Source organism: Cheilinus undulatus, linkage group 24 (genome assembly GCF_018320785.1).
Source record: "Cheilinus undulatus linkage group 24, ASM1832078v1, whole genome shotgun sequence".
NCBI lineage: Eukaryota > Metazoa > Chordata > Actinopteri > Labriformes > Labridae > Cheilinus > Cheilinus undulatus.
The window spans coordinates 3,457,058-3,481,391 of record NC_054888.1 but is presented as its reverse complement, the minus strand read 5'-3'; the positions used below and the strand labels follow the sequence as shown (position 1 = coordinate 3,481,391).

The following is a 24,334-nucleotide window of genomic DNA, read 5'->3' as shown; positions in this document are numbered from 1 at the left end:
AAGTTCTTTCTTGCTATTTCTATTATTTTATTTGCTAAGCATGTTTTTTTTTCAGAAAAGTGCTTAAAACCGAGCGAGTTTTATCAATATTTAAATTTTTAACAAAACCATATCCACGAGCAGGTCTTAAATATAATTTATTATATTATTATATTACTGTTTTATTATACTCTATATCATTATGTATTTGTAATGTTTGATTGTTTTATTTTATTTTAATTTATTTTTTTATTGTTTTGTTTTGTTTTTTGGCGAGTTTTGCGCAATAGGGTATTTTCCACTTTTGTCAACCACTTTTTCTATGTCATTAGACTTATCAAGGCAAAATAATCCTCAAAGGTTTGTAGCTTATTTTTGTAAGATCGGAAATAATTCCGTGTAACGGCCTATTTCAGCTTGCTGTGTAAATTATCTTTTTATTATTTTGAAAGTCAGAACCGGAAGTCCTAGTTTTGTAACTGTTGTCTCGCTTGACGCTCCTCCCTCCATATACCCCGTGATATCCAAAACAACATAACAAAGTGGGGGAAACATGGCGAGCGGAGAGGAGGCCAGAAGACGCCCCTCGGTCCCCTCCTCTTCAGTCGGGCTGGAGTCCCTGTTCCCCGCGGGGTCTTCGGAGCAGGCCTGCGGGGACGTGAACCCGGAGCTCGTCCGCCTGCGGGAGCGTCTCCAGGGCTGGCTATCGCAGTATGAGCCGCTGCTGCTGTGGCTGCAGAGGCTGCTGGTGTGGGAGAGGCCGCTGTACAGCATCATTGTCGCCCTGACACTCAACACGTTATTCTGGTAACCGTTGAATTCGTGCTAAAATCACCTGTTTGACACCTTGATGACGTTGAATTAGCCGTCATTAGCTAGCTGGCTAACGTGCGCGAGGATATCGGGAGTAAACGCCAAGATAAGTTAGCTAATCCCACGTCTTTAGCCCTCTGCTAACGACGCCTGCAGGCACTTTAAACTTAATTTTCAGCACATTAAAAATGGCGTCATGTGTTGAAAACGACCTAGAAAACATTAACGCCTCGCCAAATCGACAACCACTGTTATTTTTAGTCGTTACCTTTGTTATTTTTCTTTATCTTAATCCTAACAAACACTCTTGTCATGCTTGTTAATAGCCCAGGCCTTGTTAAGCAGCTGTCAGTAACAGTAAACTCACAGAGGTGTCCTGGAAATGTCGTTTTAAATCGATTGTACTTGAATAGGAATGGCCATCAAGGGTTGTTTTACACCTTCAGTCACAAATATTAATGAAAAGCATCAGTACTGCTATGTCAGGGATGTAACACTACACTAAACTTGTGATATTGTTCTAACACTGGATGCAAGATGGGATTTTTATCTATCTATTAAGTTTTCCAATACTTCCCAAAGATGTGAGACTGAAGCCATTTCAGAATCAATAATTATTATTTTAGTATATAAAGGCAACATATCTCCACTTCTTATTTACTTCTGGGTTTTCAAAAATGTTTGCTGCTTTACTTTTTTATGCGTTTTTGAAGAGATTAATCCATGCTGCCTGAATGAATGCTGGTACTGGGCAGGGCCAAAGCTGGTACTAATTTCTCAGTAGTTTTGATACGTTAGCTGGTTTATTGTTCAGTCTACTTAGCTCTGTAGTAACCTTGACCCTCCTACAGGTGGCAGTGTAATTTATTAAACAGGCACAAAAGTCATCCTTATTCAGTCAAAAAATGAAGAAGAAAAAACTAACTGTGCTCAACAGAGCTGTACAGAACAAGCATCCTGCAGTAAAGACCACTGAATTACACAGTGTGATGGTTCATGTGTTTATTATTGTGAATAAAAACGAAAACTAATGGACTGAAATGGGTTAAGCCAAATCCATTTTCAAAACAATGTAAACAGTTTAGCCAATAAGAGTAGTACCCCGTTTATATGACAATGTTTTGCTTCGTTTTCCGTTTTCGGTTCCAAAAAGTTCAGACGGCAACGTTTTCAAAACGATCTCCGTTCACACGAGACTGCGGGAAACACCACAAACGACGTAGTATACATGCCAGGTCAGTAGATGGCGGTGTGATTTTCATGCCTGCACCAGGTTCTGACTCGACCCCATACGCCTTTCGACCGCCTACGGGCTGCCCTTCGACAGAGTATGGGTCGAGTCAGAATCTGGTGCAGGCACGAAATACGTCTCCGCTGATCCAAATGATGGTGAGGTAAATCAACACTTTGTTGGAGAAGTACAGTTAAAATCAACAGAGTGAGGAGCGTGAACAGTACACTGGTGTCGGCCATCTTTGTTTTTGGGTACGTGCATGCATTATAAGCCTACTCACACATGGATTTTTACTACAGCCGCAGTGCGCATGTTAGTTTTCAGGATGTGCCGTTTTCCCTGTTTACACGGAGACGGGGGTATTTTGAAAAACTTCCACTCTGGAGCGCGTTTCCAAAAAGTTTAGACAGCCAAAACGCAACAAAACTTTTGTGTTTTCATTTGAAAACGTCGTATAACGGGGCCTAGTGATGCATGATATTATCAGCATTAGTGTTAATTTTGTTGACTAAAACAATGACTAAAAAGGTTCATTGACAGCCTCTTTTCCATGACAACTAGATTAAGGCTAACAAAAACAGATCTGTGATGACTAAAACTAAGTCTAGTTTTGGTCAAGATGACTAAAACTAGACTAAAATGTTACTTAGTTTTTGTCTGACATTCAAAATCCATGATATTTCTCCACTGAAGGTAAATCTGTCAAAAAAAAAACAAAAAAAAACAATTCAGCTGTAGAGAGCAGGGACCCCGGGTTTAGCAGAGAACACACTGCCATGGTTTGGTACCAGATTTAGGCAAGAAAATAAATGCTTGGACTAAAAGTAAAGACTAAAATGTGAGGACTTTTTATGGACTGAAACTGTTTTTAGTTTTCGCTGACTAAAACTATAAAGGATAGAAATGACTAAAATGTCACTAAAACTAAAATGCATTTCATTTAAAGACTAAAACTAAAGCTAAAATTAAAAATAGCTGCCAAAATTGACACTGATCAGCATAATGTAGGTATCAGCAGATATTTCTAAAACTCAGTTATCATATCGGCACATATATGAACTGGGGCTGAACGATTTTGGAAAATAATTACGATTTATTTCCCCAGTATTGCCATTGCCATTGCGATTTGATATGCCATTATTCCTTAAGTTCCTCATCTTATGTATTTTCCAACAAACACAAGCAATAAATCTTCTATATTATAACCAACACAATATTAGATAAAACTAGGGATGAACAATTAGAAAAATATATGTAATTGTGCTGATTTTGACTGGTTTTGCATTTTGGATATGAATTGTTGTATTGAAGGGAATGCTCATTTTTATTTCATCCTCATATTTAATCAGAAAAAGGTACAAAAATGAAGAAAGTATGATTTTTTTGTAGACTATTCTAAAACATGGCTCTGGAATGAATGCATGATATGTAGTGCATAAAATCTCTGCTGCAAAAAAAGGTTTTAAACCAGAAATATTGCACCTTCTTCGATTTGAAAATTGCAGCAGGCCATATTGCGATTTAATCTAATTTTCGATTAATTGCTCAGCCCTAATATGAACAGATCTCCTGATATTTACAGCCAATATTTTGGCAGGTTTTACAATAAATGTGTGCAGTTTAAAACAAAACTGATGGCCTATCTCAGCTTGAGTTGATTTATTTTGTCATCTTCATTCCTTCAAAGTCAGTGTGTTTTCTAAAGGCTGAAGTTTTGGTTCTGAACATCAGTGTAATTTCATGCAGAAAAATGTGTTTTTATTGTGTTTGAAGCAATTTGTCAGGATTGTCCCAGGGAATCAGCGTGCAAACCTGCTATTTAATTAAGATAATTAGTTTCAATTACAGGTCAGTGGGACACAGGAAAGACTTGTTGGGTTTTACTATAAAAAGTAGTGAATATAATTTTATCGGCTAATATTATATCGGTTATTAGCTAAAAGTCAAATATTGTGCATTGCTAAATAAAAGGCACTCAGTGAACATTTACACAGTTGAATAACAAACCAAATTCCCCTCCAGAACAGCTATATGTATTTAAATTTCCTAGCAGAACCTAAATTTCCTTTTCTTGACAGTACATTCAAACTCATCATGACAATGTTTTATTCACCTATCACAGTGTTAAGTAACATTTCCTTGCATAGCTGGTGAACTAGCTTTTATCCTGATTGTTTCGACACAGATTTCAGCATCAGGTCGCTGTTTTTAACCAGCGGGACCTGCTATAAAGTTTGGGGAATCTTACCGTGGCTGCTTTTAGTGGAGGGGGATGACTGACCCGCAGCAGCAGCCAATAAGTGAAGGGAATTTTTATCAAGCACAGTTGAAGCTAATGCTTCAGTTTGGTTTGATTCCAAACGCTGGTGTTTTTAATACTATTAGAAGTGGATTACAGTTCAATTAGCCTCTGTAGTTAAACGGTGGTGCACACACAACGCTTCTCTCGGCTGCAGACACCAAAATGTTAATCAAATATGATCAGATCAGTGACTAGAAGCATAAATTCCAATCTACAGATCACATATTTATAATAAAAATCAGTGGACAATGACTGGTTCCCTATCAATTGTGGCAGCTGTAAATGAAAGTGTCTTAAAATATACATTCAGATTTATCAAATTGATTCATCACACTGTTGTAAGTGGAACTACTACAATTTAAAGCCTTGGCAATTTTTAAATCAATATAGCGACAGCACTGTAGGCATTACCATAAGGATTATTGATAGGCTTGTTAACTGTGTCAAGGAGAATTTATATTATTAGTAAATACCTAATTGATACTGAAACACTGACTACTGGGTGATTAGTTGTTTTTTTAGTACAAAAAAATGCAGGAAATCTCTTTCAAGTTGTCTAAATTTCACATTTTGATCATTCAAATAACGGTGATTTTTTCCCTTCAAACCTGTGGCCTTGTAATATCAAACATTTTGGCAAGCCTCTCTTGTTTTGTTATTGTTGTATAAAAATGTAAATGTATATTATTTATTCTGTTAACTTTGAGTTTTGATGGTGCTGTTTAGTGGAATATATTGTCATGTTTCCTTGTGTAGAAAAGTAGTTGCTACCTTTGGCGAGTATCCAAATAAAAACATGTTATATTGATGTGTAAATATAGAGAACGTAAGCTGACAGCGTCCTGTTTTTGGCCCTTACAGGCTTCTGTCCTCCACCTCCCTGCGGCCTCTCTTCCTGCTCAGCGTGTCCCTGCTGGGGCTCATGCTGCTGGAGAGATGGAAGCCCAAGTTGCCCATCATTACCGGTAAGTTCAGGCCCTTTGTGTAATTTGAATCTGGTCCTCGGACTTTGTCACTCATTGCCCAAGTAAATGTTCGCCGATGCCAGGAATTCAAATCTTTATTTGTGGAACACAGAACCTTTGCTAAATGGAGAAGCTGGCTACGTCTTTGTGTGTTTACACAGTGTGGGCGTGTGTGATCACAGGGAAATTTTGACCCCTTTTTGGGGCCTTTATCGGTGAGATATAAAAGTAGGTAGAGTGGGGAATCAGGGATGGAGACTGGGTGAATGACACATGGGAAATAAGCCTCCCTTTTGATCCAAACCCTGGATCCATGCCCTTTTTTGTCTTTATGGTCTAAATATCTAAAAGCTATTCAGATGTTTATTTTTTGAAATTCTTTATTTTTCAGTTCTGAAAGGCAGACATTAGGACACATCATACGCATGAAAACGTAACTGAGTTTGCTCTGCAATTCAGTCTTTTCTTTTTCTTAAGTATAAGGAACTAAGTGCAACATGGGAGAGGTAAAGTGTGCACACAAGATCAACCAGAAATATACCATAAATAGTCTTTAGGGGCTGAAAAGTAAAACAAAACCACAGCAACATTGTAGTTAGCTAAGATTACATAGCACCACAAATTCCTTAGATCACGGGTGTCAAAAAGTAAACGGTAATAATGATTTGATAAAAGTCAGGAACATGGGGAAGAAATTAGTGTTTTCTCTGTATTTTCAATTTTGCATCTCACAGTTATGAAAAGTCATGGTTTTGACTTTTAATTTTATATTTTAACCTTTACATCTCATGACTTTGACTTTTTATCTCATATTTTACCTTTAAGATTCATAATTTTAAATTTTAAATCCTATTTAGACCTTTTAAAGTCATGATTTGGACTTTTATCTCACGTTTTGACTTTTTTCAGCTCCTAACGTTAAATTTTGTTTAATTTTTTTACCTTAAAAACTCATGATTTTTAATTTTATCTCAGTTCTTTGACCATCTAAAGTCATGATTTGGCCTTTTATTTCACATTTTGACCTTTTTTCATCTCCTAACTTTAAATTTAAGCATATTTTTTACCTTAAAAATGCATATTTTTTAATTTAATATGTTGACATTTGAAACTAATGATTTCGATGTTTACCTCATATTTTGACTGTTAAGAATTTTGAATTTTAACTCAGTTTTTGACTTAAAATTCATGGTTTCAATATTTTATCTCATATTTTGCCTTTTAAAAACATTGTTTTGACTTTAAATGTTTTTACCTTGTAAACATAGATTTGACTTTTTATCTCAGATTTTGAGTTTTTAACTTCTCATGTTCACCTTTTAATCACAAAATTCATAATTCATTTCTGGTGAAAATAAGGTTGACCTTTGATGGTTAAATATTGACCCTGTTCGGCCCTCAGGTTAGACCCATTAGATCGTCACCTCCACAAAATCTGTCTGAATGGGTTTGCCATATTTAACCTGGTTGGTTCATAGTTTAACAAAATAACCTTTTGCAGATGTAAACAACAAGTAATTCTTTCCATAGCATAAACATCATTTAAGCTATTCGTATTTTTAGAGTTCCTATTGTGCTGCATGATTATATCAGCTGAACTGAGATCATCATTAGTAAACATGGTCATGTATTGATTTTAATACATGTTTGTCACATGCTTTATTGAACTTGAACACTCTCAACACTTTAACATCCTCAATATTTGATAAACAATCAATAAATGAAAATGAATAAGGCTTTTTGAGGTAGCGGTGATGTACTCTTGTGGCCAAATTCTGACACCAAACATAACAAAACATGGAAAATCAAGCAAAACACAGCATGCAGCACGGTAATTTAGTCTTGATTTCTTGCTACGGTTGATAGCTTCACTTTGCTTTCCCCCTAGGCAGGCTTTAACGGGTGCAACATAATCTTTTTGGGCACATTCTGTGCTTATGAAAGTGTTTGTTTATGCCACTGTCAGGGTCGGATTACTATTCAGAGATCCTGACCCTGATACAGAAAGATCCTCAACAGAAATCCCGTTTTTTGTTGCGGTAGGATGCTGCTTTTCAACCCCAAACAGTCCTTAAATAAATCTCAGTAAATCCACAAGACTCGTATAACATAAACTTTTACTCCCCAGAAACTGAGGGTTGGTGTCTTACTGCAGCTTTGACTGTTCATTTTGCTTGTGTTTTTGTGCTCTGTTGGATCTATGATTAAGTGATTAACACTAAAACACAAGCTAATGCATCAGTGGAAGGAGCTGTAGACCAGCAAGTCTTTGCCCTGCTACATGAAAACTCACTGCCAAAGGAGTCTGAAAAAGAACAAGCTAGCAGCCAATCCAGGTTGAAAAAAAGGATGCAAACTCGACAAAAAGATCTTTTTTTTTCGCAGTTCTTTCTGTTACAGTGTCAGTCGCTTCAAAAAAGCAATCTGAGCTCATACATGGCAAAAGGAATTTTTTGGCTGACATACTTGGATCACATTTTCCCTGAAAGATTACAGTGCAGCTGTTCTGAAACAATCTGCTAGAGCAGTTGGGAGGCTTTTGTTCCTTTTAGGTTGAACTCCAGATGGGGGTCAGGAAGAGATTTCAGATCTAGCACTATCAAAAGGCCATGGTTTTTGCTGTTTATAGCTGTGCCAACTCATCAAATTATGTGAAAAAACAATCTTGAGCTACCAAGTCCTGACAGTAGAGACATAAATCAAAAAGTCAACGCTCATGGAAAAAAACAGCACGCTTCCATCTGTAGACCCACCTTTCTGGTTATCTGTGCGGCGTCTTGGTTGGCGTCAGGGTTTGACTGACAGCTTCCACAAACAACCTGGCAAACATAATTTTAACCGGACCAAACAGGTTAGGTGTGAAGAAGCCCTAAGGCATCAAGTCATTCAGTCTTGCTTTAAGATGAGGTTTGCCTTCACACGACTAATGGAGGATGGTTTTAGCTTCATTAAACATGTGCATCATCGCATGAGAAGTGCCAAAACACAATCTTCTTTTTTGCTTTTAGCCCTAAAGCACACACACAGACCGCGGTGATCTCAAAAACCATCAATTAGCTGTGTTCTCTCAAACATGGTTTTTGATTTGCTGCTTATTGTGTTTTTTCTCCTTTCCAGTCCAACATGCAGAGGCTCACCCAGTGCAAAGGTGCGTATTGTGTACATGATAAACAGATTAGTTGTATTATAGTTTTCTGCACCACTCTTGTGTCTTAATGCTGTGTTGTGATTCAAAATAAGACCGTCTGTTCTAGTTTGACAGGGAGTAATAGCCTGCCTCTATGTTGATGAAATATTCCTCACATGTTACACCATATCATCAGAGCTAATGTCAGGCTCTAGTCCGTGTCTTAACACCGTGATTACATGAACATGGAGTCCTACGTGAGCTCTTTGTAGATCATTTAAGTACACCCTGAAGCACTGTAAGTACAGATTCAAGTGTTGATTGTATCTGTGTGTTCTTGTTTTTCCTCGCAGTGAAACAATGAGCGAGGAGCAGCGTTTGCTCAGCGTTCCTGAACTCAGTCACCACCTGGCTGAGAGCTACCTAACCTGCTGTCTCTACCTGCAGGAGATGCTGCAGTATAAAAGGCAGAACCACGGCAAGGTACGATGCTTTGGCGCTGCCTGTTCAAACATGAATAGTGGATGTGTAGGAGTCATAAATAATGGCTCATAATTTCGATATATATATGTAAAGTTTGTATCATTGAATAAACAGCCAAATTACCACTAATGTTAAATGGTAAATGGACTTCAGCTCGTATAGTGCTTTTTAGTCATCTGACTACTCAAAGTGCTTTTATACTGCTGGTCGCACCTACCCGTTCACAACCTTTCACTCTGTAACAGTGTTACTCAACCCCACTCAACCAAAGAGCCAAATTGTTGAAAAATGCCTTTGCAAGAGCCACAATCTAAGTGGTGAAAAGAGGCAAAAACAGCTTGAAGTAGCAATAACAATAAGTTAAAGGTGGCAAAAATTGTCAAAAAGCAACAAAAATGGGTGAAAATTGGTGAAAATGGGGAGGAAAAGGGTCAGAAAGCAGCAAAAATGGGTGAAGGGTGACAAAAATGAGTTACTGGTAGCAAAAAAATGGTCCACAAGTGGCAAAAAAGTGACTAAAATTGGATAAAAGCTGTCAGGAGTGGCAAAAATGGGCAAAACATAGAAAACAAGTGGTATTTAATGGCCAACGGTAGCTTAAATGGGTGAAAAGTGGTGAAAAAATGGTGAAAATGGGCAAGATGGGATAAAAGTGGTAGAAAGATGGGTATAAAGTTGCAAAAAAGTGTCAAAATGGAGAAAACAGTAGTGAAAAAATGGTATTTAAGGGCAGGAGGTAGCTTAAATGGGCAAAAATGGGATAAAAGTGGCAGAAATTGGAAAAAAGTGGCAAAAATAGGGAAAAAGTAGGAAAAAAATTAGTATTTAATGGTAAAACGCAACTCAAATGGATAAAAAGTGGCAAAAAATGTTGAAAATGGGCAAAAAAGTTTCTATTTTTAAGGTTTTCTGGGGGAATAATATTTCAAATGAAGACACAAAAGAGCCACACGTTGAGTATCATTGCTCTACAATCACATATTGATGGCAGAGTTTGATATGAAGAATTGGCCATCAGTATTAGCTAATCCTGCAGCCATACCCATTTACACGCCACCGACAAAGCAGTGGGAGCAAACTGGGGTTAAGTGTCATGCCTAAGGACACATCAACATGTGAAGGCAGCTGGGATAGAACCCAAAACCTCCCTGCTCTCTCCTCCATTCTGTCCACTCTCTTCCTCTGCCAATAAAGGAGTAAAAAAGAAAAAGAAAGAGAAAGAAAATGTTTTTTTAAAAACCTGGACAGCATGTATATTCCACCTTCAGGTTGCTCCCTGTTTAAACAATAACTAGAAAAGCACTCAGAGAGCGCAGACCTCTACCATTAGCCCTGTCTCCCAATAGTGTAGAATCCCTTAAAAAATTCCTGGATCCAGACGGTGATCCTGATCACTCCCAAAATGTAATCAGTTCTTCCCTATGCCATTTCTGACATTTCCTGAAAATGTCATCAGAATCCATCAATAACTTTTTGAGTTATGTTGCTAACAAACAAACTGACCAACAAACAAACCCTGCGGATCACATAACCTCCTTGGTGGAGGTAATACTATATGGCGTGTACAAAGCAGTGCTGCTCAACTGCACCCATCTCTGTTGTTTTGACTTCTTGTTGGAACGAGGCGTATTTACCAAACCAACACTTTGGACACATGAATAGATTTCATATACTGAGGGAGAAAAGCTGTTAAAAGTGCCCTCCTTAGGGGTGCAGGTGGCGGAGCAGTTCGATTGTGCCCCGTGTACTGGGTGGCCTGGGTTCAAGTCCAGCCTGTGGCTCCTTTCCTACATGTTATCCCCCCTCTTACTCATCCCTGACTCCGATTCTCTCCACTGTCATTTCTCTGTAGTAAAAGCATAAAAAGCACAAAAATAAATCTTTAAAAAACAAGTGCCCTTGTTTGACCTGCAGCAGGAACCAGCCCTTTTAACCGCTTTTCCTCCTCATTATGCAAAATTCACCAATAAAGGCACTGGTTTCGCTCAGGTTATGGAGGAAGCGCTGTTAAATGCATGTCGACCCCCCCACGCTATCTCCCTCTGTTTTCCTGTCAGTGGCAGGGTTAGGGAGGGGAAACTACCAGTGAGTTGGCAGACAGATTTTCAGGGTGAAAAACTCTGCTGACATTCAGGGTTTAGAAAACTGTGCAGAGCTATATACCATACCATGTTTTCACCATTCAGTAGAACTAGTTAGCTGCTCACTGACTTGCACGGTCAACAGGAAGAAGGTCCATAGTTTCCAGCTGGTAACCATCTGCTGTAGCAGACACCGACATGTTCCTGTCAATAAATCGATTCTCCTGCTGTGCCTGTGTACTGAAACAAGCATATGTGGACGGGGTTATTTCTGTAAACGGAGGAGGAAAACCTCTGTTTTCATAAAATACCCGCCTACTGATGGACCAGGTCTAAGTCTGTAATGCGTGGGTTTGTTGTGCAGAAGACTGCAAAGCAGACACACCTCAAAACCGTCAACACTGCAAACAGTGTCTGAATAAACAACAAAAATATTATGTGCTTGTGTTTACTCCAGCAGCTGATAAAAATCTGCTGTACACAAAGTAAAGTGTCTGATCTCAGCAGCTGCTGCAGCTCATCCATCACACAAAAACACACCTGCAACACTTTTTCACCTCCTCATTTGAAAGTTTTTCTGCCTAATTGCTTTCTTTTTTTCTCAGTTCTGTGTCATGATGTGCAGTGGCTGTTTCGTCCTCGCCGTGGTGGGACATTATGTACCAGGAATCATGATCTCCTATATAATAGGTTAGTCATTTGTTCCCTAATTTACATTTAAAAGCTGAAGAGCTAGCTCTGGCTTTCTGTGGAGTTGTGTGCTTGTCATGATGAGCAGCAGGTGTGTCATATGAGTAAAAATAGCTGCATGTTTGTGTGGTTTTCATTCTTTGCCAGTGTGTTTGCTTAGTATCAGAAATGCTGCTCTAGGTTTAATTGCCTACTCTGAATGATTACATAAGCTGACCTTGGGAACAAAATCAGCCCGTTTTGTTGCATTTGCAGCACATTTTTGTTCATTTGAAGAGTTAGTTTTCTGCAGTTTCTGTAAGTGATGTTGTGTCTGTGTGCATCCGTTCAGTGCTGAGCGTGCTGCTGTGGCCTCTGGTCGTCTACCATGAACTGATCCAGAGGATGTACACAGGCCTGGAGCCGATCCTGATGAAACTGGACTACAGCATGAAAGGAGATACTGAACACCGCAAGCACGACAAGAGGAGTGAGTGTATTCATGACGCTGCTCTGAAAACATTGGAGACCACAGACGTTAGAACAGTCTGTACCAATTTCTAACATTATTTCCTCTGCTGGGCCGGATTGGCCTGGCCCTCCTGTACTTCCTAGTGCACAACCTCTTCTTTGCACTTTGCATATGGGATGGAAATTTCATGGATAGATCACACAAGGCTGAAATGCCAGATAGACTGTTCTATATATCCATGGCTTGTACTTCAAATGCATGTGGCAGTCCCAAAGATGGATTTAGGAAAGGGGAGAACCCTTAAAAAAAGAGAGAGAACTCAAAGGGTGATTAGGTGAACGTTCTGTACATCACATTCAAACAAAACCTACGGTGTAGTAGGTGAGCACCTCCCACTAGAGTGAAACCCACAGGAAGCTGTTGTTTTTCAGGATCAGTGGAGCCAGTTTATAAATCAGACTCATGCTGGAGCCAAAACATCTTCAGAGGTTACGCCACCATAACAATTGTGCACGTCATGGTTAGACCCTGTAAAATAAAAGTCTGCAAGAATTTAAAATGTCAGTGCTTGGACGTCCTCCAAGATACTTCAGTTAAGCGAGTACAGGGCCTTACACATGGAGTCAGTTTTTTTGGTCCATAATTTTCGCATGTTAAAAGATAAATTCAATCTAAGGTTTTTTTTTTTGTTTGTTTTGTTTTGTTTTTTTTAATTGGTGAGAAATAAGACAGACAAGGAACACATTGTTAAGACAGCAATACAGACCACTGGAGGCCTATAGCAAAGATTTTCCAGATGGAGAACTGCTGTGACATTAGTATTATGGTCAGTATGGGGAGTTATATGCAGAGGAAAATATCTATGATAATAATAATAATAATAATAATAATGATATAATAACGATAAATGAAATTAATATAAAATTTAAAACAGTATATATATATATATATATATATATATATAATAGATAGGATTAAAGATTTTTTTTATTTGACAAATTGGACAAAATTAAAGAAATACACAAAGTGCAAATACCTTACATGAAAGATGAATAAACCAACCAACAAAATAATAATAATAATGTCATTAATATTAATAATAACAATAATAGTGATAATTCTTATAGCAGCTGCAGTTATCAAAGGGAAGAATAGGGAGACAAGTTGACCTTCATGAAATAAATTAAAGAGGAGAAAAGAAAAACAACAACAAAAATACATAAATTAAGAAAAAAAAAGAGAGAGAAAATATACTATTACTGTATGGGGTAATGAAAATAAAAAAAAAAAAACACACATCCTTTACCACGTACCTATTGGCATCTCACGTTGTAATCATATTTGCACACTGATGCAGAAATTTTCGTCCGTCATTATTTTTTTCGTAACAGGTTTGATTTTATGATTAGAGACATAAAGTATTAGAGCAACCTAAAAGATAAAGAAAGAGAGGGTCTGTTAATTAGAAAATATATCAAAAGTATTAGAGGGATAAAATTGAGATAATAAAGTCGGATATTTTCGAGAAACCAAACTTAGTGTTTTAGAGTTTTAAAAGCTTAAATTCATGAGGAAAGCTCGTAATTTTTAAGTTTAAAAGGTCTTAAATTTTAACACTAAAAACTAAAAAACGTCAGGTTTTTAACGTCTTAATGTGCGACATTCTACATGTATAAATTTACAAAAAACACACAGACAATGGCAGTGGGATAGCCCCAGTTTACAGAGATGTCTTTTCTAAGTTCAGATGACAATCCTAATGTGATGATTCTGGGCTAATATCAGGATTAATTACCTTATTGATCAGTCACAATAAGAAGTATATTTGATTGGGCTCCTAACTGCAGTACTAGTGCTAGGAAAACAGCTTCATCTGGTATGGTTTTCTTCCACACAATCAGCTTTTTTTGACTTTATATGCTCAAAAATTCAGTTTTGGTTCACATAAATGTACAACTTAAAACAATCTGATACATTTACAACTGTTTATACTTGAACATGTTTTTTCTAAGAAATGAGCAGATCCTCTTTGTTATTTTATCTTTTAGATGGCCCTTATACTGTTGTAGTAATAGATAGTTTATACATAGATCTTTTGGCAAGAACTTGTTTAGTAAGTAGGCCTGTTAAGTCTGGCTTTGGCAATAAAATCAGTGAAGAGTCATGTTTAATTTTTCCAGATGAGTCCTGGGGGGCCCACTTAGATTTGAGAAGGGGGTCCCTGAGGAAAAAAAGCTTTAGAGGCAGCCTGGACTGGAATCATAATTCTCAAACATCCCAGTCATTAGTGGGGGGTAGAATCAAGGTCCAAATTTAGCTAAAATCAGTTGTTGTGCAAACATCAAGCTGCAGGATTATGTTAAAAAAGCTGCAGGACATTCAAACGAGGCATTAACATGTTAGAGCTTGAGTTTTTGAACATAGATCTCATTTTCTCTCAGTTCCCACCAACATCAAACATGTGAGCGTAACAGTATGTTCCTCTTATGATTACAGGTGCTACACTGTCACTCACTCTACAGCTATGGCATCAATCATAATGTCATTCTGACTAACTGTCAGGCCTTACAGCCATTTAAATCTGTGTCATCAGGAGAACCTCAGAAGCAGATTTCCTTCTCCAGTGCAGCATTTTAAAGTGCATCTGTTTGATTTTACAGAGGTGAAGAAGGAGGGGGAAGAGGGCGACGAACCGAGAGCTGAAACGGAGAGCGAGAGCGAGGAGGAGCTGTCCTGTTTTGCCCCAACGGTATGAAGACAAACCTGAACATTTAGGCCACATTAGACTGCCTCATTAGGTAAACTTTGATTTACTTTTTTACTCAGGGTTACTGCAGATCTTTAAAAGTCTTAAAAAGTTGGACATTTGAAATTTAAGGCCATAAAAAGTCTTAAAGTCTGATTTTTACCAGAGAGAGGTTCTAAGTTTTAGAAGGACTTGTCTTTATTTTGTCTTCCCTTTCTAGCCAACCTTGTGTGATTTTAATCATTCCTTTCAGAGTTTACCCGTGTCCATGTCATAGTTAATAGCATTAACAGTTCTGCCTGTAGTTAACCTGTGAGTCAGCCCTGCCCCTCAGTGTGAGCAGAGCTCAGAGGAGCCTTCAGCGTTAGAGAGATGTTAGCATAATAGTAATAATGAATTCAGCCACACAGACAGAACTCATCCTTGTTAAAAGCTGTCCCAGAAAACAGCAGAAAAATGGTGGCAGCACTGTGACAGCACAGTGAGCATTACTGAAGTTGTCTGTAAATATGTTCGTACTCGCTCCCTCATATCAGGTTATTTGACATGGAACAGTCAGTTTCTGAGGTTATGAAACTTTTAAAGTATGTCAGTAATAATAGTGTCTTATAAGTCTTTCTGAGCACCATTAACAAGAGAACCCCCTTATTTTGGTGAAATCTGTAGATTATACTATTTCATATTTGACTTTATGGAAGTCTAGCTTTAGATCGTCTTTGTTTAGGTTTTAATGCAGTAAACAGACCTCTCGTATGTGAATTGTGTTTTATATATGAAACTGCTCAGTGGAAAAATCATACATTTAAGCTAACTAGAACATAAACTTCGTAAGGCGAGGCAAGTTTATCTTTATAGCACATTTCAGCAACAAAACAATTCAAAGTGCTTCACACAAGACATCAAAACATAATAACAGAGAAAAACACACAATACAGAAGCATCAAAAAGTATATTTATTAATGATTATGGACCTGTGTCCGTAGCGAGCTTTTTAGCATTGTCAGCTTATTTTTATTTCAAAACCATTGTAGTCCAGCGTTCTGTGGCTCAGTGCCCTCAGTGCCAGCATCTTTTGTCCCCATGCTTGAAGTGCTTTTAGTTGAAAATTGTTTAACTTTTAGAACAGCGCTGCGCTTGTCGAGGTCATTTCTCCCTCACTTGCCAATCAAATCAAAAAGGGGCGGGACTTCTGACAATAGCAGAAGAGAAACTGATCTGACTCATCTTTTTTAAAGGGTAGTTTTCAGGTCTGCAGCTGCTGCCTGTGTCAGAGGATACCTTTACATGGTCTGCATGTCTTCTATGTGTTAAAAATTCTTCAGCCCACCCTCATTTTACTGCTCTTCCGCTTTTTAACATTTGAACTGTTTAGAATCAGGCCAACACACCAAAAAATGTACTATAAATATCAGTGTACGACACGTTGATAGAGTAGAGGCTTTAAATGTGTCAGAAATCATCTAATTTGTGCATTTAGGGCCAAAAAAAGGTCATTATCCTTACCGATTTAACATTTCAGAAACAGTTAATTATGTCAGAAAGTTCAACGCTTGTCTTAACCTTTGGCTGTGCAAAAAGTGGTTTTAATGTAGTCTAACATCCTATTTAACTGGGAGAAGCTTGTTGAGATTAAAAAAGTTTTCAAGAGCGTCCTGGCAAAAACAAGCAGAGTGTGGGGAGTGAAGTAACAAGAAATCACTCCCATAATTTCCCACTCACCTCAACATAAACTTTTATTATTGTTCTGGTTGAGAATTTCCTGCCATGTTTAACGGTTTTTGCCAGTTTTTACTGTTTGTAAGTTTTATTTTTATACCACATAATTTAACTTAAAGGCTTATAGAATTGAAAAGAAAACATTAAAAGACATGACATTGAGCTTCAATAATACATTCGGAGATCATAGAGTCATATGTTGGGCAGTGTTACTCAACCCTACTCAACCAAAGAGCCAAATTGTTAAAAAAAAAAAAACCTTTGCAAGAGCCACAGTCTTAGTGGCGAAAAGTGGCAAAAATAGCTTGAAGTAGCAGTAACAAGAAATTAAAATTGGCAAAAATGGCCAAAAAGCAACAAAAATGGGTGAAAAGGGGGAGAAAAAGGGTCAGAAAGTAGCAAAAATGGGTGAGAAGTGACAAAAAAAATGAGCAACAGGTAGCAAAAAATGGTCCAAACACGGCAAAAAAGGAGTGAAAAGTGACTAAAATGGGCAAAAAGCTGTTAAGAGTGGCAAAAATGGGCAAAACATATTAAATAAGTGGTATTTAATGACAAAAGGTAAATTAAGTGGGTGAAAATGGGGAGAAAAACGGTGAAAAGGGGCAAAATTGGGATAAAGTGGTAAAAATGGGCAAAAAAAAGTGTCAAAAATGGGAAAAGTAGATGAAAAGTTGTATTTGATGGCATAAGGTAGCTTAAATGGGCAAAAATGGGATAAAGGGGGCAGAGATTGGAAAAAAAAAGTAGGGAAAAAAGTTCTATTTAATGGCAAAAGGATGCATAAATGAATGAAGAGTGGTTTCCAGAGCCACATGTTGAGTGTCACTGTGTTAGACTAAAAAGAAGTAATGACATGCAATGGTTAGACTTTGCAACAGTATGACAGCTGGTTTACTAGTTTCTTATTATTAAAACAGTAGTTTGATATTATTCAAGCAGTGTTCACCAAGGCTGAAAGATAAACTGTTTTTTATTTTTGTTAATTTGATACAAGATTAAAATTGAAGTGTCTCTAGAACATATAACAGTTTCAGTTAAACTTGTAATGTGGCACAGCTTCCTGTCTTTATGTATAACTAAGAAACGCCCGACAATAAGTGGAAAAAAAAAAAAGTTATTATGGTTTGAATCATCACATTATTTTCCCCAACCATTGAAAGTGAAAATGCACGTTTCCTGGGAGTAAATGATCAACGAAACCAGCTGTACTGTTTATAGGATACGAGAAACGGTAGTGGTAGTCTGTGGAGCAGGGGTTCTGTCATGCCTTTGATTTGATTTGATTTAATTATTTAACCTTTATTTAACCAGATAAAACCCATTGAGATTGAGATCTCTTTTACAGGGGTGACCTGGCCAAGATGTCAGCAGCACACGTCACAATAAATAATACATTTCAATGCCAGATTACAACAATAAGTTAAAACAAACAGTACTTTTGAAAGTGCATAGGCATTTGGAAAAGGACTCACAGAAACTAATTTATAAACACAGGCACTGTTCTGTGGTCTCACGATGTCTGTCATTAAAGACCGAAGGAAATGCTCCAAGTGAAATGAATTCAGACAACTTCAAGTCAGTCTGGAGAGTACTCCATGCAGAGGCGGCAGCAAAACTGAACGCTTTTTCAGTCCTGACACGACGAACAAGCAGATGAACAATGTTGCTAGAGCACAAGACATAGTGACTTCAGTTCTTTAAAGAAGAGCACATAAATAAGAAGTAGCTAAGCCAAGAGGAGCCTTATAAATTAGAGTCAGCCAGTGAGTGTACCTGCGAGCACTCGGAGAATGCCAGCCGGATTTCATGACTGTGTGGAAGTGTCGGCTTGTTGTTATTTTTAACTGGAATGTGAATGGAGCTCTGCGGTGTTGTGACATAAATGACCTGAGGGCGTCCGTATGTTACAGGACTACATTCTTTACACGTTACTGTAGACGTACTCTCAGTTGCTGACAATAATGAGGTAATTTCAGGTGTTGGGTTACTGTGTTTTCATGTCAGCAGGGTGATTTATGTCTAAACCACAGCATATGTAAACATGAACATAAATAAAACCTAAACTATAGAGAATTCATGGTGCATGGTATCTTGACTTTACAGATGTCACTGAAAATATCTGCTCAAGATTTAGACAGAAAGACTTGAAACTTCGGTAGTGTCTCCTAGAGTCTAGATCAGTGGTTTTCAAAGTGTGAGGCGGGCCTCCCCTGGGGTACTCCACAGAGCTTCAGGGGAGGCGTGGAACCATAAACCAGAAAAAAGGTGATTTGCTTTGCGAACCTCTGCTGTGCATGGAGCAAAATGGATAAACTTATAGTTACTACAGGGACTATGCTATAGAGCAGTGTTACTCAACCAACGAGCCAAATGATTGAAATACCTTTGCAAGAGCCACAATCTAAGAGGTAAAGAGGCAAAAACAGCTTGAAGTAGCAATAAAAATGGGTTAAAGGTGGCAAAAATGGGCAAAAAAGAGGAAACAAGTGGTAAAGGGTAGTTTAAATGGGAAAAAAGTGGCAAAACTTGGGAAAAAGTGGCAAAACTTGGGAAAAAGTGGCAAAAAGACGTCGCAAAAATGAGCAAAAAGATTGGAAAAAAAGGGATATAAAATGATGAAAGGTAGCTTAAATGGGCAAAAAGGTTGAAAGGGCAAAAATGGGATAAAAGTGGAAAAAATGGGGAAACAGAAGCAAAAAGAAGTTGTAAAATGGCCCCAAAAAATGAAAAGGGGTATTTAATGGTATTATAACTGAATAAGAGGGAAAGGCAGATGTTTAAGGACATTTACAAACCAAAATATCCAAAATATATTAATGTTAAAAATGTTTAAAGATTAGACATGAATGTTTGAAATGTTGTTGTTTAATTTTTTTTTTTTTTATTTGAATCCTTTTTGTGGGTGGGGGTCCACCAAATGGACCAGTTCTTCTTAGGGGAGACTCACTCTCACACACTTTGAAAAGCCCTGGTCTAGATTAGGAATGCACCGAAATGAAAATTCTTTGCCGAAACCGAAAACCGAAAATGAGGAAACCAAGGCCGAAAACTGAAACACAGAAAGAAATGATTATGCCAATTATTAGTACCATTGCATTTATGGCTGTGACTGTGTACTAACCTCACTAAAATCAATTCAATTGCAAAAATTAATATTAATGCTTCAAAGAATAAATCAATTACAAAATTATGTAAATATTTATGAAGCACTTCATTCCAACAATGCACAATATAAAATAAAATAAAATACAAAATAAAATGTTTAACTTGACCGCAATCATGTACACATTAAATGAGTGGTTCTCAACCATTTTTTTTTTAGTCATGTACCCCCTGTGAAGTATTTTTTCAGCCAAGTACCCCCTAAACAGCGCAAAGCTTTTTGGCCAAAAAGAAAGACATTAAAGAGTGCTGTGACAGCCGTCTGATTTATCAAACTTTGTAACTGATAAACACTTTCAAATTACAAATATTAGGTTTTTTTTCATACATTTTAAATATTAAAAATGCATGACTAAAGTCATGGCACATCTTCTCATCTCTAAATGTAGGAATTCAAATTAATGTAGCTGTTGAAAACAGAGACTGAAAAGGCTTTAAACCCAGAAGTGTGCAAAACTCTGCTCGGCTGCAGTGGTCTCTCTGGAACAATTTGGAAATAAAAACATAGAACTAGAAAGACCTAAAAAGCTGTAAATAATAAACAAGTTATAAAAAAGACTTCTCTTTTCTCAAACTGAAATCATGAACTTAGTTATAGATCAGCATTTCTTCACAAAAAATAAATCATAAACCTTTTTATGAATGGAGAGATTGTGAATGCAGTGATTGACAGGCATGTGCCAGTGTGGGTCAAACCATCCTGCCATGGGGGAGACTCAGGGGGTTTTAGGGTGATTAAATTTGATATACAAAATATTAACTCCAGTTTATAAACTTAAGGTCCTTACACTCTATACACAATTTTTTCGTGCAAATTATTTACACGAAATATTAACATTTAGGACCTGTAGCAAGTCAAGGCAAGCTTCCACACCTGCAACATCATTACGCAGCGTGACATTGCTGCGGATATTTAAGTAGCGCATTTGCGCTCATATGGACATGTCGGGCTGCCTGTTGCCTGTCTCCCTCTCTACCAGGCTAAAAACAGAGGCAAAAACACAAGCACTGATACAGACAGATATGAGGAGATATCAAACATCAGGTGGTGTTGGAGAGGAGGACGTTTTTGTTCCTCTGTCTGCCTTAAAAATCGGCACCACCACCACCATGTGCGCTCGTTGGAGCGAAACTCACACAGCTGGAGCTGTTTCTAAACTAACGGGACTTTAGTGAAATATTTACCAACACAGTCTCCCCTGACCTCAGACATACGACTTCTGAAAGCTCCAGATCAACCAGCTAAATGACTCCTCTGACCAGTCTGGAACACAAACAGGCGAGCCAGTCTGTGCGCTGTGGAGAGAGTTAACTCCTCTCACCGCGAGCCTCAGCTGTGACATACTATAACTCTTACTGATGATATTTGACATAGAATCAATGAAAAGTCAGTCCCTCCTCTTACAAACTTGGCTGGCAGTGAAGTGAAAAACGTGTCACTCCTGACGTGCAAAGAAAGGCGCTATTTTTCTTAAATAGCCCACATGTATTTTAAAATCTCGCGTACCCCCTGGAGTGCCTTCACATACGCGTACCCCATTTGATAACCACTGATCCAAGTGCGTGCTGGCCGCGGTTTTTGCTTGCGTCATCACAACGTCTTGTTTCGGCCTTGTTGTTTCGGTGATAAGTCTTTCGGCCGAAAACCAAAAATGCACTTTTGGGCCATTTTGGGCTGAAAATTTTCGGTGGCTGAATTTTCGGTGCATCCCTAGTCTAGATAATATAGCTGACTAGTTCCATTTCACTGTAATTTCACCAAATAAAAGTCAATATTCTGCCTTGTTTTCCCGACCACACGGCTGTAAGAAAAGCTCAGAGTGCAGTGATGTGATCTGGTTTTGTTGTTCAGGTTGATGTGAAGACCACCGCTCTGGCAATGGCGATCACAGACTCTGAGCTGTCCGATGAAGAGGCATCAATCTTGGAGAGCGGAGGCTTCTCGGTGTCCAGAGCCACCACGCCTCAGCTCACTGACGTCTCTGAAGGTAAAGGACAACTCCTCTCAGCATCACACTGTAATTTTGTCATATTATTTCTCTTGCTTAACTCTAATGTGTCTGGTGTACTTTTAACATTATTAGTCATTTCATCATTGTCTGTGTGCTGTTACTTGCAGAGCTTGCCACACGTCTGCAGATCTGCATATTATCTCTGCCCAAAAACTTCCATGTGGAAATTAAATCAAAAATAATTATCAAAACCTGTAACGTCATCTAAATTCGTGTCTGTTAATGCCAATATAGTCACTCAGTGCACTTGTATGATGTGTAATGCTGGTCATAGAGGGGGAAGAAGAAGATGAGCTGGTGCAGTAAAGGTGTACTGGGTTTGACCCCCCACAGTCTGTTATTTTAGCTGAGAAAGAGAGGCATCTAAACCCAGCTCTTACAGGGTAAGATAGACAACCTGAACAAGAACAACAGCTTACTGAGCTGCTAAAGGGGCTTTTATTGTGAAATTCTCCTTGACCTACAGGAAGTTATGTTGTTTTGCAGCTCTCCTGAATTGTGGTGATGTATCAAAAAGTCATTGTACTTGACATACAACACAGTAAACATCTCAATCGTGTGTTCTCTCCTCTCCAAGTTTGATGTGTGTAATGTCAGCAACATGCAGCAGGTGAGCTCACTTTGCTAAGCGTCTCTGTCGGCCTGATGGGGCTTTAACACACACTATGAGCTGCATTGGACTGAGGTTTGTTTTAGGAGGAGAGGGAGGTTGTCACACCTGAATATGCATTCAAATTGTCTTCTCTTTTAATTTTGTAATACCATGATATAATACCGCTACCATAAAGGACAAGAAAAATGCTGTGTTGTTAATTTCAGGCCACATCGCCTACGCCTGCTTTGACTTTTTAATCAGTATTTATTTTGTGTCTCTTCTCTACTGCAGACTTGGACCAGCAGAGTTTACACAGTGATCCTGAGGAGGCCTACCTGCGGGATCTCCCTGAGTTCCCTTCAGTGGAGGAGTTCCCGTCCATGGAGCACAACCTCCTCCACTTCCCCCTGCGAGGCCCGGGTCAGGCAGAAGGAGCCCAGGCTGGAGCTCCGTCAGAGGGGGAACCTCTGAGCCCGGCCAGCCTCCTCATCCAGCACCTGGCGTCTCCGCTGCATTTTGTGAACACGCACTTCAACGGACACGGACGACCACCTGGAGGAGAGGAGGCCACGCCGCCAGGCGCAGCGAGGGCAGAGGCGGAGGGGAAGGAGACTGCCGTTACCCAGGATGCACAGCGGTCTTTGGAGGCCTTGAGTGAGGAGATAGTGAGCACGGCCATCTCCACCGTGGTGCAGAACACTCTGTCAGCTCTGCTGCGCTCCTCAGAGGCCAGTGAAGAGCCTACACTAGCCGAGTTCCTCCCCACCGAAACCCCTCCCAGCGCTTTGGAGATCTCTGCCCAGCCTGTCGACACCGACGCTCACACTACCGCCACTACATTAGGGCCGCTGGGGGCCGCCGACGACCTGGAGGAGACGGCGGGGAGCGGCGTGGGAGAGGAGGTACCCGACGACACACTGGTTCCAACTGAAGACGAGGACTTTGAGCTTCTGGACCAAAGTGAACTGGAGCATTTGGATGAGGGGCTGGACCTCGGCTCTGACAGAGGAGCCTCAGAGACAACGCCAGCCAGTCAGCATCAACCACAGTCATAGCTTCCTTGTCCCCCCCCGCCCCACCTCCTACTGTTTTATTTTTATTTGTACATTAGAATGACATTATATTCATACATACGATATACAAAACATTTATCAGAGAGTTTAATACAGGTGGTCAGTGATTGTGGAAAAGATGGTGGAAATTATGGGTGCTCTGCTTTGACATTACAAGGGTCAAACTTCACTTAATCATAGCGCAGATAAACACACAGCTTCTCTGTGTTTACCTAAATACACAAATTCAACCAGACATCACCAAAATACAGTTAAAGGAGAGTTTTTGTCATGTTGTGCTTCCTGTTTGTCACAGAGCAGGTTTAAGGCTGAACTAGTTCAGGTTACAAACTCAAAGGCATCATTATTGTCAGGGATAGCGAAGCATTTTACTCCTGGCTCTTCTTGATAATCTGATCAGAAAAGTCTCAGTAATGATGCCTTTCTTTTCCTCCAGCTAGAGCGTGAAGGGGAACTCCACTGTTTTCATACCAGGGTCTTTGTTTAAGTATGTTTGCATCCAAAAGAAGTAAAACTCCTCCTGGAGATCCAGCAGCAGTGATGCAGACTTTGTAACCTCATCCCAAAGGAAAAAAAAAAGGCACTTAGTCAACAAATGTTCACTTAAAGTGCTTGCTTTTGCCTCTGACAGGCTCAGATTCTTACTCCGAGTGTCTGACAGCATTTACTATAACAGCCTTCTCAGTGAAATTTGCCTTTGTAAACAGAAGGAACTAGCATTTGCCTCTTAGAAAATGTCATTAACAAAAACAGTCATTAACCTCAGTCAGTATGTGCATTTTCTTGCATGGCATTCATGTTTAAAAAGGTCCTTTTAATATGAATATCTCGTCCAATATTTGTCTCAATCACAATTAATTTTGTTGAAATTTTGATGCTTTGATTCTTTTTAAAACCACTTG

The 24,334-nt window shown here is 38.8% G+C and overlaps 1 protein-coding gene across 1 annotated transcript; it reads left to right on the top strand.

Annotated features, from left to right (window-relative positions):
- Nucleotides 1-481: 481 nt before the first annotated feature.
- On the top strand, nucleotides 482-23,837 carry retreg2 (reticulophagy regulator family member 2). Its single transcript, XM_041781972.1, has 9 exons — nucleotides 482-786; nucleotides 5,190-5,293; nucleotides 8,411-8,441; nucleotides 8,774-8,903; nucleotides 11,590-11,674; nucleotides 12,006-12,143; nucleotides 14,786-14,874; nucleotides 21,605-21,740; nucleotides 22,651-23,837. Exons 1-9 carry the CDS (start codon nucleotides 533-535, stop codon nucleotides 23,412-23,414), a joined length of 1,731 nt encoding a protein of 576 aa, XP_041637906.1. The 5' UTR covers nucleotides 482-532; the 3' UTR covers nucleotides 23,415-23,837.
- Nucleotides 23,838-24,334: the final 497 nt, after the last annotated feature.